At 46.9% G+C, this 14,888-nt stretch overlaps 1 protein-coding gene across 3 annotated transcripts in view; it reads right to left on the bottom strand.

Moving 5' to 3' along the window:
* Window positions 1–14,888, bottom strand: part of PXK (PX domain containing serine/threonine kinase like) — a 118,690-nt gene that overhangs the window by 79,644 nt on the left and 24,158 nt on the right. For all 3 annotated transcript variants that reach the window (XM_083156263.1, XM_083156264.1, XM_083156262.1), the window contains exons 2-3: window positions 6,447–6,497; window positions 5,757–5,804 (exon numbers count right to left, since the gene is read on the bottom strand). In XM_083156263.1, coding sequence (XP_083012389.1) covers window positions 5,757–5,804; window positions 6,447–6,497 — 99 coding nt within the window. The remainder of the gene's footprint in view (window positions 1–5,756; window positions 5,805–6,446; window positions 6,498–14,888) is intronic.

Genomic DNA, 14,888 nt, shown 5'->3' with positions numbered 1-14,888 from the left:
ATAATTCTTATTTAAGAATACTGAAACATCCGTATAGCCTGTTGGAGTGGGGAGGTTAAGATTAAGGTCCCCCATCCAGTAGGGCGCATGCAATACCCTAACTCCCCCAACAGCTGCCGAGTGGCAGAATCGCATACGATACATTATATGCAGTCCTTTATCATACAATGCATCATAAACAATCCCAGCAAGGACTATGGGGCTGCGATAAATATTCATGGCAGTCCATAGGATCTGTGACTGAGGGGTGCAAGTGAGCACCTCACATCACCATTGCAGGAAAATGACACGCAATGTGTCACTTTTCATGTGATCCGTCGCAAGAATGCGTTGGAATCACATTAAAAAATAGCCAAATCACACTAGTGGCGGCCATTAGGCTGCAGGGACTTTTGCTAGGAGTTAGTGACTTGCTTATTTTTATGGTTTTAGATGGTTAGCATTTCATATTTCACAATCCTATTTGCCCTATTAACATACTATTATTGGGGGATTAGGTCGAAAAGCATTGGGTTGATATGCAGAAATGTGAACATGGGTCTAGGTCGACACAAGTATTAGGTTGACAGTCAAAAGGTTGACATGGGGTTTTTCACAGTTTTTTGAGCCGACATGTGCATATCATCCACTAGGGCATGCCCGAAGCATGGCGAGTGCAGCAAGACATGGGGGGGGGGGGGGGGGGACGTCGACGCGGTGCTAGGTTTCAGTGTCTGTGTTGACTGTGGACCTTACCCACGTTGACCTAAACCCATGTTGACCTTTTTTGCATATCGACTTAATGGTGTCGACCAACTTCTTGTAGACCTAATGATCCACACCCATTATTGGGATAGCTTGCAGTGGTATTGCTCAATGAACCGTAGATACGCACACACAAAGGAAATTCAATGGCACACGCTCAAATGTCAATGTGAGTGATGAGAATGAAGAACAAATAGAAAATGTATTTGATGCACAAAATTAGGACCGATTTCATTCTGAAAACAGCTGAGTCCTGGAATCTATGAAAGATGCCAAGAGGCAATCGCCTGATCTAATGCACAAATAAAGTCATTATTCCGAAGCACTGGATTGCGTATAAAAAAAGGCACTGTTCCATATTTATGATCAGCTGAGACCGGAACAGCCTTCAAAGCTGAAGACAGACTCGTGTCTGCTGGCTGACGGATAATATTGTAGGAATAACCCCCCCAAATAACATGAAAACATCACAAGCTTTGCAAGCTTCATTTAGTAACCTGAACTAGTGGCGTTATACAATGTGCTGCATCCGTTCGCTTCTCGCCGACCATCTGTCGTGAAATCCAATTTGTGCACAACAAGCCCAGGAGAAAGCCGGGATACAGAGAGGTGCTCGGGTGCTTTAATGAAGAGGTTATGGGATGTGTGAGAAGCAGCATTACTGAGAATTTCTGTGCTAGGTGTGAGCGATGGGAGATGATCAGTTCTGACAAGCGAGTGAAAATCCAATTACACCTGAAACAAATGCACATTACAGAGCAAAAGCCCTGATAAATGCAATGGAAGAGCAGCATTAGAACTGAAGCAGTGGAGCATTCTCCATACTGCTCAGCGATATCTCTGCCGCAATGACGGCGCAGTACAAAAATACAGATGTGTCCATGGGGCTTACACAGAGCTGGAATACAGTGCACTTTGTATAACATGAGCTCCAAATATTCTTACAAATCCTTTCCCATGAGCACTTTATGCTAATGCTACATCCCTGCATCATGCACAGCCCCCCCTGCTGGTTGCGGTTCTAATCTCCAGCCGCGCCATCGAGCAGAGGTCAGCTGCACCATTGGACACTAGATCAGTGGTTCCCACCCACAGTCCTCAAGTACCTTTATTAGTTCAGGTTTTCCAAGTCACCCGGCAGGACCACTGTGTACCCCTAACTGTCATTTTGAAAATCCACAGGTGACCTGGAAATTGTGAACAGTTGGGGGTACTTGAAGACCGGGGGATAGGGTCCACTGCATTACTCTATGGCTGCTTAGAATGGGCAGTGGTATATGGCCACGGGTGGCAATGGAACTGCTACTTTCGATTAAATCCCTGACACCAGCACAGACGTGATATACCTGCGGTTAGTCTTGCCGGCGGGAGTGGTGGTGGTGGTGGTTGGGGTTTGCGGGCAGACCTGCCGCTCAACTATACCAGTTGGTAATGGTGGATGGTGGGCGTGTGCTGTAGACCTGGCTGTGAGCGGGGATCGGTGTTTTCAAAGGGGGTGGGGATGTGTAGAACGCTGATCTAGGGGGGGGTGGGTTTGTGTATAATGCTGGGCGGGGGGGGGGGGGGGGGTATGTGTTAAGGCAGAAACTATGTGTGTATAAGGCTGTCAATCACTCTGGTAACCCCAAATGGCTAAATGTATAAGGGATACACTGAAACGTTCAGCCCAAATGTTTTGGGCAAAATATGCCAAAATCCCCTGTTTCCTACATACACACAGGTTTTCTGTATACTATTGTTAGCACAGGTAGCAAAAGTCTGTTTTGTATACATATTAGTAATACTGCCACGCTGGAACCACAAATACTAGTAAAACTGGGCGCGGGCATATTTATTTTCTGTACTGTGCCAATATTTTGAGATAGAGGGTTGGGAATATGTGGGTTGGCAGTGTAAGTGCAGCCAAAGCACACAAATAGCATTGCTGAACAACCTGCATCTTATGTGGACCACAAGAAAGTATATAATGTGGCAGGCAGATCACTGGCAGGTGCTAAATGCGAATTGGTTAGCAGGACGGCATTGGTTGTCCACATCAGCCCAGCTGAACGCATCTGAATTCCTCCCACAGATACAGATTGTATGCATTATTACAGTTATACTCTCATATCCGACAACAGCAATAGTGATCTTCTAAGACAGATGTGTCGACAGATTTGATCTTAACTAAAACTATGACTCAGGGTGATACATTGGAGAAAACCGCGCACATTGGTGAAATTGTGCCATGAATTCACATCTTTAAGGGGGGGTGTTGCCCTTTGCAACCAATCTGATTCTAGCTCTCATTTCTCTATTGCAACCTAGAAAATTATAGACAAAATCTGATTGATTGGTTGCTATGGGCAACATCCCTACTTATCACTTTTGAAAACTTTGCTAAAATTTACCCATAGGAGTCTTAGCATAAAACACATAGGGGCAGATGTATCAAGTAGCATTAAGTGCATCTCTGCACTTAGCACTAGTTAACGGGGGGGGGGGGGCATTAAATTTTTTCATATGTATTACTAGCACACCTAACATGCGCTAGGTACAGCCCGCCGAGTAACGATGAGCGGTGCTGTCCCCTGCAATCCCCCTCAATAATTGGTGGCCAGGACTGAAGGGACAACACTAGGCCTGCTGCTGTCTCCGAGCTGAGCATGAAATCTCGCGATAAAAGTGAGATCTCGCACATGACCAGAGAGCTGGCCGGGGGAGAGAGGGAGAGTGTTTTTTAAATGTGAATGCGCAGGCCTAAGGGAGGGCAGATAAAGAGAGAAGTGGAGACCGTAAAAAAAAGGCTCTCCTTATTGACTGGTCCCTGCACAGTACATCGCCATGATACGGATGCCCGCTTTTCCATGTTATGCAGGAGAGGCGGGACCTATTATTTATAAAACATAAATGCCTTTTTAATACATCTGCCCCAAGACCATTTGTATGATGAAAGCTCCCTCAGAAGACGCATGCTCGTCTCAAGTTGTTATATTGAATAAAGCCATGGAAATAAGGCACTGAATCATATTTTGAGAAAATCTGTTTAATAGGGTCCGAGCATCTTTTTGTTACTCTTCACATCCTACTTCTCCATTTATCCCCAGCATAAAAGCGTGGGTGCAATGAGACCATTGCGACCAATGAGATCAGGAAAATATTGTCAGAGGCGGAGAGTCACGGGTGTACTCGTGTGCTTATATCAATGCAGGCAGGAGGCAGGATTACAGCCACAGGATAAGGCAAGGAGCAAGGTCCTCACAAAAGATTAGTAGCTGTGCAAAGCTCCTGGCAAACTAATGCAAGACGACAGTTACGTCAAAAGTCCCTTTCCATTAAGCAAGGTTCACGCATCCAACAAGTGGTTGTCCGGTCTTTATGTACACATGCAGGCACATAGGCCTAATTCAGAACTGATCGCAGGGAACATTTTGTTTGCAAATGGACAAAATCATGCTGCCCTGCAGGTGGGGCAGATGTAACCTGTGCAGAGAGTTAGATTTGGGTTGGGGTGTGTTTAAACTGAAACCTAAATTGCAGTGTAAAAATAAAGCAGCCAGTGTTTACCCTGCACAGGAACAATCGAACCCACCCAATTCTAACTCACCCTGCACATGTTACACCTGCAGTGCAGCATGGTTTTGTCCATTTGCAAACAAAATGTTCCCTGCGATCAGTTCTAAATGAGGCCCATAATCCGCACTGTTGCAGTCAACTAAATGCCCCTGTACGTTTTATTATAATAAAACACCTAGGGCTATCTTAGGGGCAAAGCATACACTATAGATTGTAAGCTTGCGAGCAGGGCCCTCATACCGTTGACTGTCTGTAAATACCCAGTTTGTTGTATCACTATCTCCTACTCTAACGTGCAACGGAATATGCTGCGCTATATAAGAAACTGTTAATTAATTAATTAATAAATAATAAAATTACCCCACACTTACAACATGATGGTTCTTTATATGAAATACAAGACAGAACAGAATACAAAATTATATTTTGACAGATAAAGTAGTATGCGCCTCAATGTTTTTTGTATGTACGATTGAATGATTATAGTAATTCTGAAACAGCAAAAACCATATTAAGTGAAAGGCTTCAAATTCATGTTAATAAATAATTATGTTCTGCGCAGACTTTCATTTAAAAGTGACTCCATTAGATCCACCACTACACTTATAGACATCACTGACAGCCCACGACCATGTACAGTGTAAGGCTGGGGTAGCCAACCCTAGTCCTCGAGAGCTACCAACAGTGCATGTTTTGCAGGTCTCCTCACAGAATCACAGGTGAGCTAATTAGCTCCATCTGTGGATCTTTTAAAATGTGTCAGTGATTAATGAGTGCAGCTGTGCAGCAGCTAAGTTGTCTGGAAAATGTGAACTGTTGGTAGCTCTCGAGGGTTAGGGTTGGCTACCACTGGTGTAAGGCCATGTAAGTAGGTAGATGCAGTAACAGCCTGTTAAGCTCAACATTGCTCATTTGCGACTGGACTTCAGCATGGATATCCTGAAAACCTGGCCAGTAATGGGAAATGGTAGATTTTTAAAGCCATCATGCCCTATAAAACCTTCCTATCAGGGGCATAACTAACTATTCAGCGCCCCCCCGCCGCATGTTTATTCGGCGCCCCCCACCTAACCTGCCCCCCCCCCCCTTCTTCCCCCCCGCGGTCTGAGTCATCTCGCCTGGCTCTCTGTCCGGACCTTCCTGACGTCACGGTCCCGGCCGGCTCCTGCTGCTACAATGAAAACGGACTCTTAGAAAATGGCTGCCCCCATACTGCAGACAGAAAACTGTCTGCAGTATGGGGGCAGCCTATTTCTAATTGTCAGTTTTCATTGCAGCAGGAGCCGGCCGGGACCGTGACGTCAGGAAGGTCCCGACAGAGAGCCGGGCGAGACGCAGACGCGGGTAACTATAGCCCCGCAGCCCCCCCAATTTCTCTGCGCCCCCCCCCCCGCCACCGCGGGGGCTGCGGAGCTATAGTTACGCCACTGCTTCCTATGAACTGTGAACCATCTTACCTGCAGGCTATTGTTGAGCAGGTCAAAGTCGCTGTATCTTCTCACAATCTGAAAAACATCATGTGTCACAACTATAAACTTTAATGTCCTCTCATAAATGTGCATAAGTGTGAGCAAAGGCTTCAGCATGGAAAGTCAGATAAACAAACATGTTACTACAGTATAACAACCCCCCCCCCCATCTGTCCAATCCTTCTTGAGACACTCCTAGTTTTTTTTTAGTAGTGCCCTAATACAATAACCCTCATAGTAGTGCCCTATTTAATGTTATGTCCCATAGTAGAACCCTAGTTTATTTTATGAACCATCGTAGTTCCCTAGTTTACATGGTTACATTGTAGAGCTGTCATTACACATTGACCCTTATTCTGGTTCACTCGCAAAGGCAAATTCCTTCTCAAGTGGACAAAACCATGTGCACTGCAGGGGGGCAGATGTAACATGCGCAGAGAGAATTCGATTTGGGTGGGGTTTTACTTCAAAGGGAGATCTGTATCGCAGTGTAAAAATAAAGCAGTCAGCATTTTCCCTGCACAGAAACAAAATAACTCACCCAAATCTTAGGGCCCACCTAAACCTCTAGGCCCCATAGCAATGGCACCCACTATATAGTTACACCCATATGTGTGTCTCTTGATGCAACAAATCTGATACAATGCAGAATTTTTCATTTCTAAGAATAAACATTACCTGCCAGCTTGTCTCCATTGACACTCCTCTCTGGATCCGTATTATGTATTCCTGCAGAACAGAAGCACAGTATTCAGCGAGGGATTATCATATACAGCATCTGGTATCAAACAATTCCTGGAGTTATTGTAAAATAAAGTGTTAAAAGTAATTGTATAAAAAGCAAGGACTAGCAGCAAGTGATAGAACTTATACCCCTTTTAAAATAAGGTTGGACAAACATTTAGAGAAAAAAAACACATCCAGGGGTACAACCAAGGTCGTTTCTAGAGGCGGGCAAGCCGTGCAGCAGCCCTGGCACCGCACGGCTTGTCTGCCTCTTAAACAGCTGGGGCGCCCGGCAGCTCCCCCCAATACCGCCGCCTCCCTTCCTCCTCCCCGATGGCCACCACAGTTAGTGGGCACAGCTGATTTCTCAGGGGAGGGGAGGGAAACACATTGCGCGTCTCTCCTTCCCCTTGCTCACTGTGTCACTGGGCTGTCAGCCAATCAGAACTCGCGGGCTGGCAGCCAATCAGGAGCCAGCCCGTGAGGTATGAATGGCAGACGGCTCAGGTACACAGTGAAGGGGAAGGTGAGACGCGCGATGCACTGCGCTCCCCTCCCCAAGGAAGAAGAAGCAGCAGCGATGGCAGCGCAGGGAGACCCAGAGACTGTGAGTTGTGCTGCTTCTGGCACTTGGGGGCATATGTGTGGCACTGTGGGGGCATATCTGGCACTGTGGGGGCATATATGTGTGGCACTGCGGGGGCATAGCTGTCAATGTGGGGGCATATATGTGTGGCGCTGTGGGGGCATATATGTGTGGCACTGGGGGCATAGCTGTCACTGTGTGGGCATATATGTGTGGCACTGTGGGGGCCTATCTGGCACATTAGTAAACGGCATCAGTTGTGCGACAGCGGCGCGTGGGGCATAATGTGTAATGAATGGCTGACGGCTCATGTACACAGTGAAGGTGAAGGAGAGACGCGCGATGCGCTGCGCTCCCCTCCCCAAGGAAGAAGCAGCAGCGATGGCAGCGCAGGGAGACCCAGAGACTGTGAGTTGTGCTGCTTCTGGCACTTGGGAGCATATGTGTGGCACTGTGGGGGCATATGTGTGGCACTGGGGGCATAGCTGTCACTGTGCGGGCATATATGTGTGGCACTGTGGTGGCCTATCTGGCACATTAGTAAACGGCATCAGTTGTGCGGCAGCGGCGCGTGGGGCATAATGCATAATGGGCAGTACGGTGTGGGGAGTATTGTGTAATTGCCATCACAATGTGGGGTCTAATGGGCATCATGGTAATTAATGTGTAATTTTCATCACGGTGTGGCATAATATGTAATTGTCATCACAGTGTGAGGCGTAATGTGTAATTGTCATCACGGATAGACAGTGTATAATGATTTAAGTAGCCTGTAATTGTTTGGCCTTGATCTGTGAGACGTACTAGGTCACTGTGTGGCCTTCAGCCCGCCAACTTAAGTGCGGGAGGACAATGACAATTCCTGCGGTAACCGATGTCTGGTCATGCAGGTTGCAAAAGTGTGATGTAAGGTAATTGTTTTCCTGCTAGACCACGCCCGTATATTAAGCCATGCCCATTTTAAAATAAAGCCACACCCCCTATTTCAGCACGTGCAATTTTTTGATACCATGTTATGTATTTTGGGGGGGGGGGAGCATTTTTATTTCTTCGTCCTGGAGCTAAATTGTCTAGAAACGGCCCTGGGTACAACCCATAAACAATAAACAGTATTAACCCAAAACTACAATAGGTAGATTAAATTTCAGGAGGGCACCACAGCTAGACCTTACCCTATAAGGTTGAACGTATATGTCTTTTTAAACCTCAACTACTGTGTTACTACAGTATGTAGTATCCACTACACATGAAACCTCTCCACTTCAATCCATTACTCTAACCCTGTACCACACAGTCAGTGTCTACTTCTTAGCAAACATATTTATTTATTAAGTTACTTGTATATTGCCAGCATATTCTGCTGCATTTACACCTGATATTATTCAGCCATTCAGCACAAAATCCACCCCTGTTCCATCACACAAACCGAGAAGCTTGTGCAGAAAAGTTAAATATTTGGGGCATGTAAAATTCCGGTGCGTGCCCATATAGAAGGGGATAGTATATTCAGTGGTGTAACAATAGCCCCTATCGATGCGCCGCACTACTGCCGGGACCAACCTTACCCCTCTGCTTGTCGCCGCGACCCGCAGATCTACTTGTCTGCGATCCTGGCTCTACTCCTGGCTGGCTCCTGCTAATGAAAAATAGCCCACACAAAATGTCCTCCCCCTTACAGCAGACACTTTATGAGAATGCTAAGAGGAGGCGTCGGCCTCCTCTAGCATCCTCAAAAACGGTCTGCTGTTAGGGGCAGCAATTTTGTGGGGGTAATTTTTATTAGAAAGAACCAGCCAGGAGAAGAGCAGGGACCGCAGACAATTAGATCTGTGGGTCCTGGCCACAGACCCAGCACAGGGTTGGGGGCGCTGCCAAATTTACGGCGGGGGGGAGCTCACTGGGAACATTTTATTGACCGCTGATTACACCTGCGGTCAATGATACCCCCATGTACTCTCCCAATTGCCTCTATTGTCAGAGACTGGAGGTAGTTTCAGAGGAACTGAGGGTAGATCAATGCAGAACTAAACTTGAAATCTGAAATGGCTCTAAGATACAATGTTGTTAAGCTGAAAGAGTGACACAAAAGGGACTACATTCCTGCAAGCAAGCCTTGTAAGAACGCAGGAACCAGCCAAGAGGATTTTAATACACCAAGGACATCCAAGCTCAATGGGGACTATTGCTTCTTGAATAAAGACTTATCGCTAAATGCAAGATGTGATTTAGTTCATGTGTTATTGTGATGGCATTACAGGAAAGTGTTGCAGTTGTTATATTTCTATGCATTGTGTATACCACTGTGACCAATAGTCCTAAAACAAAGTATTTTCTGTTGGTGCTTCGTAAGCTGGGGACACACTAGCTGATATGTTCCATTAGCAATTTCAGTGATATTTTTCCGATATAGTGCATACACACTGAACGTTATGGCGCTTGTGTAGTTTCATGGCGGCAGTTATGTAGTTAGAGTAGTGTCCCTGTCAGAATCAGCGTAGTGTTCCCGCGGACAGCATAGTCAGCGTCCCTGTCAGAATCAGCGTAGTGTTCCCGTGGGCAGCATAGTCAGCGTCCCTGTCAGAATCAGCGTAGTGTTCCCGCGGGCAGCATAGTCAGCGTCCCTGTCAGAATCAGCGTAGTGTTCCCGCGGGCAGCATAGTCAGCGTCCCTGTCAGAATCAGCGTAGTGTTCCCGCGGGCAGCATAGTCAGCGTCCCTGTCAGAATCAGCGTAGTGTTCCCGCGGGCAGCATAGTCAGCGTCCCTGTCAGAATCAGCGTAGTGTTCCCGCGGGCAGCATAGTCAGCGTCCCTGTCAGAATCAGCGTAGTGTTCCCGCGGGCAGCATAGTCAGCGTCCCTGTCAGAATCAGCGTAGTGTTCCCGCGGGCAGCATAGTCAGCGTCCCTGTCAGAATCAGCGTAGTGTTCCCGCGGGCAGCATAGTCAGCGTCCCTGTCAGTATCAGCGTAGTGTTCCCGCGGCTGCAGCCGTTGGGCTACGCTAACAGCGTAGCTTAAGCTGCCACCGTGAAACTACACAAGTCAGGCGTTCCTGTTAGAATCAGTGCTGTGTTCCCGCCCGTTCGCAGGCAGCCGGAGCTTACGTAGTCATATTACATTATGTGGGAACCATTGACCATTGTCTTGACCGCCTGTCAAGACAGGTGTTAATGTGTTTCTGAAACACCCCCACTTTCCACGCCACCGAGCCCCGCGAGGGGATGCGGATCACTTTACATATATTCCGTGTCCCCTTGCGGGGCTCGCCACGTTTTGGGCTCGCCACACTTTATAACATCAACTCAACGCTGACGTGGATAGTGGAGGTATGAAAAGGTCGGAAGGACACGTAACGCATCCCCTCGCCATGCTTCGGGCTGGCGTGGATAGTGGGGGTTTCAAATGGAGGCATTTGCCAGTTGTAACATGGAGCACTGGCAAATGTTTCCTTTATTGTGCATGAGACACACTTGCGTCCGCACCCCCTCTTTGTGCAGGAGACGCACGCGCTACCGAACCCCTAACCCTGTCGGCAGGGTTGCTGTACCCTGCCGCAATAGTTACTCCTGCGTCTCAGACAAATGGAGCGCCTCTCCGCCGGTGCCATGTGAGAGACGCTCACTAAGCTTGCCAGGGACAGAGATGCAGTTCCTGGCAACAGTACGGTAGTTACACGGCGGCAGCCTAAGCTACCCTGATAACATAGCTTAGGCTGCCGTCGTGAAACTACACAAGTAAGGCAGCCATGGGGCTACACTAATAACGTAGCTTCAAAATGTAGAGTAAAGCTGCTGCCGTGAAACAACACAAGTAGCAACGATATTCCTAGCAATAGTGATGTCATCCTGTCCCGCTTCGTGCATGCAGTCATTGACTATATACAGTATTCAAAATTGAGCTGCAGGTACAGATTACAGAAGACCTCGCTAATGACTCGTTAGAGCACGCATCATTAACAATTACACTGGTGATTTTACAAATGATATCGGTCAAAATAGTGGGGCAGATGAATTAAGCCTTAACAAGAGATAAATGCAAGGGTGATAAGGAGAGATAAACGTCCAGCCAATCAGCTCCTTACTGACTTTTTTCAAACACAGCCTGTAACATGTCAGTTAGGATGTGATTGGCTGGACATTTATCTCTCTTTATCACCTTTGCATTTATCTCTTGTTAAGGCTTAATACATCTGCCCGATTGTTTGTATTATCACTGTGCACCCAGATGTAGTCCATTCTTCTAAAACAATGGACATATGTACTGAATATTTACTAAAGGGTGAATAAATAGGGCCATCTAGATTTATAGAAGGCTAAATACTCCACCTCTGAGGTGGTGTACCGCCAGTGACCACTAGAAGCCATCCAATGGACCAAATGTCGCCTCAACAGAAAGTAAAAGTCAAATGATCGGTTTCAAAAAGACAGAGATTGGAGTTAAAAGCCCATCAAAATGATGGTTTGGTCCCCATCTGCTCCTAACTACTCTATATAAGGGACACGGTCGGTTGGTCGACAGTCATTAGGTCGACATACTGGAAGGTCGACAGGGTTCTAGGTCAACATGGGACAAGGTCGACAGGTGGTATTTTATGCCCTACCATCCACTAGGTCGTGGTGGGAGAATAAAAGTGTGCCGAGCGTAGCAAGGGGATACGGTGCACCTAAAACTGTGTCCATGCCGACCTTTTGACTGTCGACCGAACCCATTTTGACCTAGACACCTGTCGACCTAGACTCCTGTCAACCTTCCAGTATGTCGACCTAACAGTGTTGACTCAATGACTGTCGACCCAATGATCCCATTCCCTATATAACTACTCTTAACTATGTATAACTATGAAAGGTTCTTGTTTCCTAGCACGGCGCCCGTCGGGTCCCATCGCATACCATTACTTAAGGCAGTGGTTCCCAAACTTTTTTTAATCACGGCGCCCTAGAGCATCAAAACGTTTTCAAGTCACCCCTAGACCAAATGTTTCTTAATTTAATTTTTTTTTTTCTAAATTTCTCAATAAGTGCATTGCGTTTATCTCTCACAGTTACCTGGTGAGGGACAGGATTTGCTCCTGTTTGTCCACATATATTATGATTGGCAGCCACCAGCACTGGTTTTGCCTGTTACATTGACCATTAATATTATGAATTGATCCTGGTCCACTAACTCAAGGCACCCCTGCAAGTGTCCTGAGGCACCCCAGGGAGCCTAGGCACACAGTTTGGGAACCACTGACTTAAGGTATGCGATGGGACCCGATATTTGGGTTTTAACAACTTCATATACAATTTTAAAACCGCATCGCATGCCATTACAATTTCATGCGATGCAACGTGATTTCCTATTGATTACAATGTTAAATGCACCCACACACCCAATTTTTAATTGTACACCCAACCCTGATGGGTAATTATGTGAAATGCTTACCCATTGTTAACGTCACCCCAGTATCAACGCCAACCCGAAGTGTGGCGAGTGCAGCGAGCCCGTGCGGAGCGGCAGTACGGGTCCTCCGACCTTTTTATACCCCCACTATCCACGTCGGCATGGAGTTGATTTTAGATAGTGTGGCGAGCCCCGCGAGCGGGCGTGGAATACATGTGAAGTAATCTGCTGCGCTCGCCACACTATATAAAATCAACTCCACGCCGACGTGGATAGTCGGGGTATGAAAAGGTCGGAGGACGCATACCGTAAAGCTCACCACGCTTCGGGTTGACGTTGATAGTGGCGTGGCGTTAACAATGGGGGGGATTTGACATACTAATTAACCATCAGGGTGGGTGTACAATTAAAAATCGGGTCTAGGGGGGGGGCATTTAACATAGGAATCAGCCATCAGGGTGGCTGTACAATTAAAAATTGGGTCTAATCACATCGCATGCGATGCTACCCGATCTCATAGACCCGATGCCATACAATTAAAATCGGTGGCACCGTGCTAGGAAACAAGTACCCTATGAAATTCAAAGAGACTGGATACTTATTTACCCCCCAGTAAGGACCAAATAGATCAGGGGTGGGGAACCTTTCTTGTGCCAAGGGCCGTTTGTATAGGGAAAAAAATCTTTCGCGGGCCATATGTAAAAGTTTCTCTTACAAATTGTCCTGCTGCAGCCGTCCCACACTCCGGCGGCTGCCGCTGAATAGGACTGACAGTCTCTGGCTACTGTTGATTAAGAGGAATCTCGCAAGAAATACCGACCTCAAGTGAGAATTCACCTGTAAATGACTCCCGGCAAAGCCGCTGGGCAGGTGGGAGGGCCACTCAGAACGGCTAAGGGGGCCACATACGGCCCCCGGGCCTGAGGTTCCCCACCCCTGAAATAGATGATCAGGTAAGTTTTTCTTTACACTTTTTTTTACTAGATTTGCAGCAAATTTTTAGAAAACTTCTTTTTAATTGATGTATCACAGCAGTATAGGCAAATACAGAGGGGATTACCGGTTGCCCAGAAACCCCGCTCCTCTTAGGAAGTGTCCCAAATTCTGACAATAGCAATGGTGTATAATACGATTAGTAGAGGTGCCGCCACACCATGCAGTGTAAGGGACAAAGCTGCTGCACATGCTCAGTGGTAGCAGCGCCGTGTGCTCAGCGATCTGTCACTATCCGTGTTCTCAATAGAGAGAAAATGGGCGATGACTAGATATTTCAAGCAGGATTTAAATATCTAGCCTGGCAGTTGCAGGGCTGTGCATCGCTATGGGGGCTACACACACACACACAGCGATTTGCGCTTAATTTGTAAGCGATCTAGTAGAATCGCTTAGAAATGGGGCTGAAATCACCCCAGGTGTATTGCCCCATAAGCCATACCTGCTTATTCAGACATTTACAGGGGTCTGATATAATATCAAGAGAAAAACAGGCTGCACAAACAGGACAAAAACTGCAGTTTCATCATCCTGGATATTAGGAAATGTGCTCTGTGAGGACAAGAGGAAACAGACTCAGTTACGGATATGAACAAGTAATATTCTACTGCTCCCTTTCCTATGAAGGCTGTACACTGTACTCTGAATTTTGGACAAGAAAATCGATCATTTTGTACTAAAGCTGTAACAAACGTAAACCAAAGATTTTATAATCTGTCAGGAGCAGCGTTTGGCCCCTTATGCACACTTTAATCCTAAAACCCGGCTGACATCAGCCCTGTCAACCTATTTTATGTGTTGAATCTAAGCCCTTGCAATTCGACTTGATGGTGCGTACACACGGGGAGATTATAGCAAATATCGCTGGCAATATGGTCGCTGAGCCAGCGATGGGAGTGTGCACCGGCGATAAATCGCCGGGTGCGCGCTCCCGTTTTCTGCCCGTAGTGATCGCTGGTCACAGGAGCATGTTCCTGCGACCAGCGATCACTACGGGCAGAAAACGGGAGCGTGCACCCATCGCTGATTTCCACTGCCGGGCTCCCCCGGCAGTTTCTTTTTCATCAGCGACCATCTCTGGTCGCTGATGCAAACGAGGCACCGAGCGATATATTGCTCAGCGTGAGCGATATATCGCCCCGCGCGCACAGGGCTTAAGATTCGAGTGCTATGCAATCTTTGCTATCTCTGTACTTTTTACATACAATTTGCACTATATAGTCATTGCTGCCCTGTCTATCTGGGTTTCGATTTGTGCTGCCACATAAGTGCGCATCAGGATCGCAAGGTAAAAAAACGGTGCGATCTGCATGCGATTTGGACTATATAATCAAATTCTCATGCTGATTGTACCCATGTTGACACACCATTATGCATCTGAGCCTTTTCAAAGGAACGGAGTTGTAAGGTCAACATACATTAAATACAATTACCTT

This window comes from Crinia signifera, chromosome 8, assembly GCF_055691185.1.
Source record: "Crinia signifera chromosome 8, ASM5569118v1, whole genome shotgun sequence".
NCBI lineage: Eukaryota > Metazoa > Chordata > Amphibia > Anura > Myobatrachidae > Crinia > Crinia signifera.
This window is presented reverse-complemented; position numbering and strand designations above follow the sequence as displayed.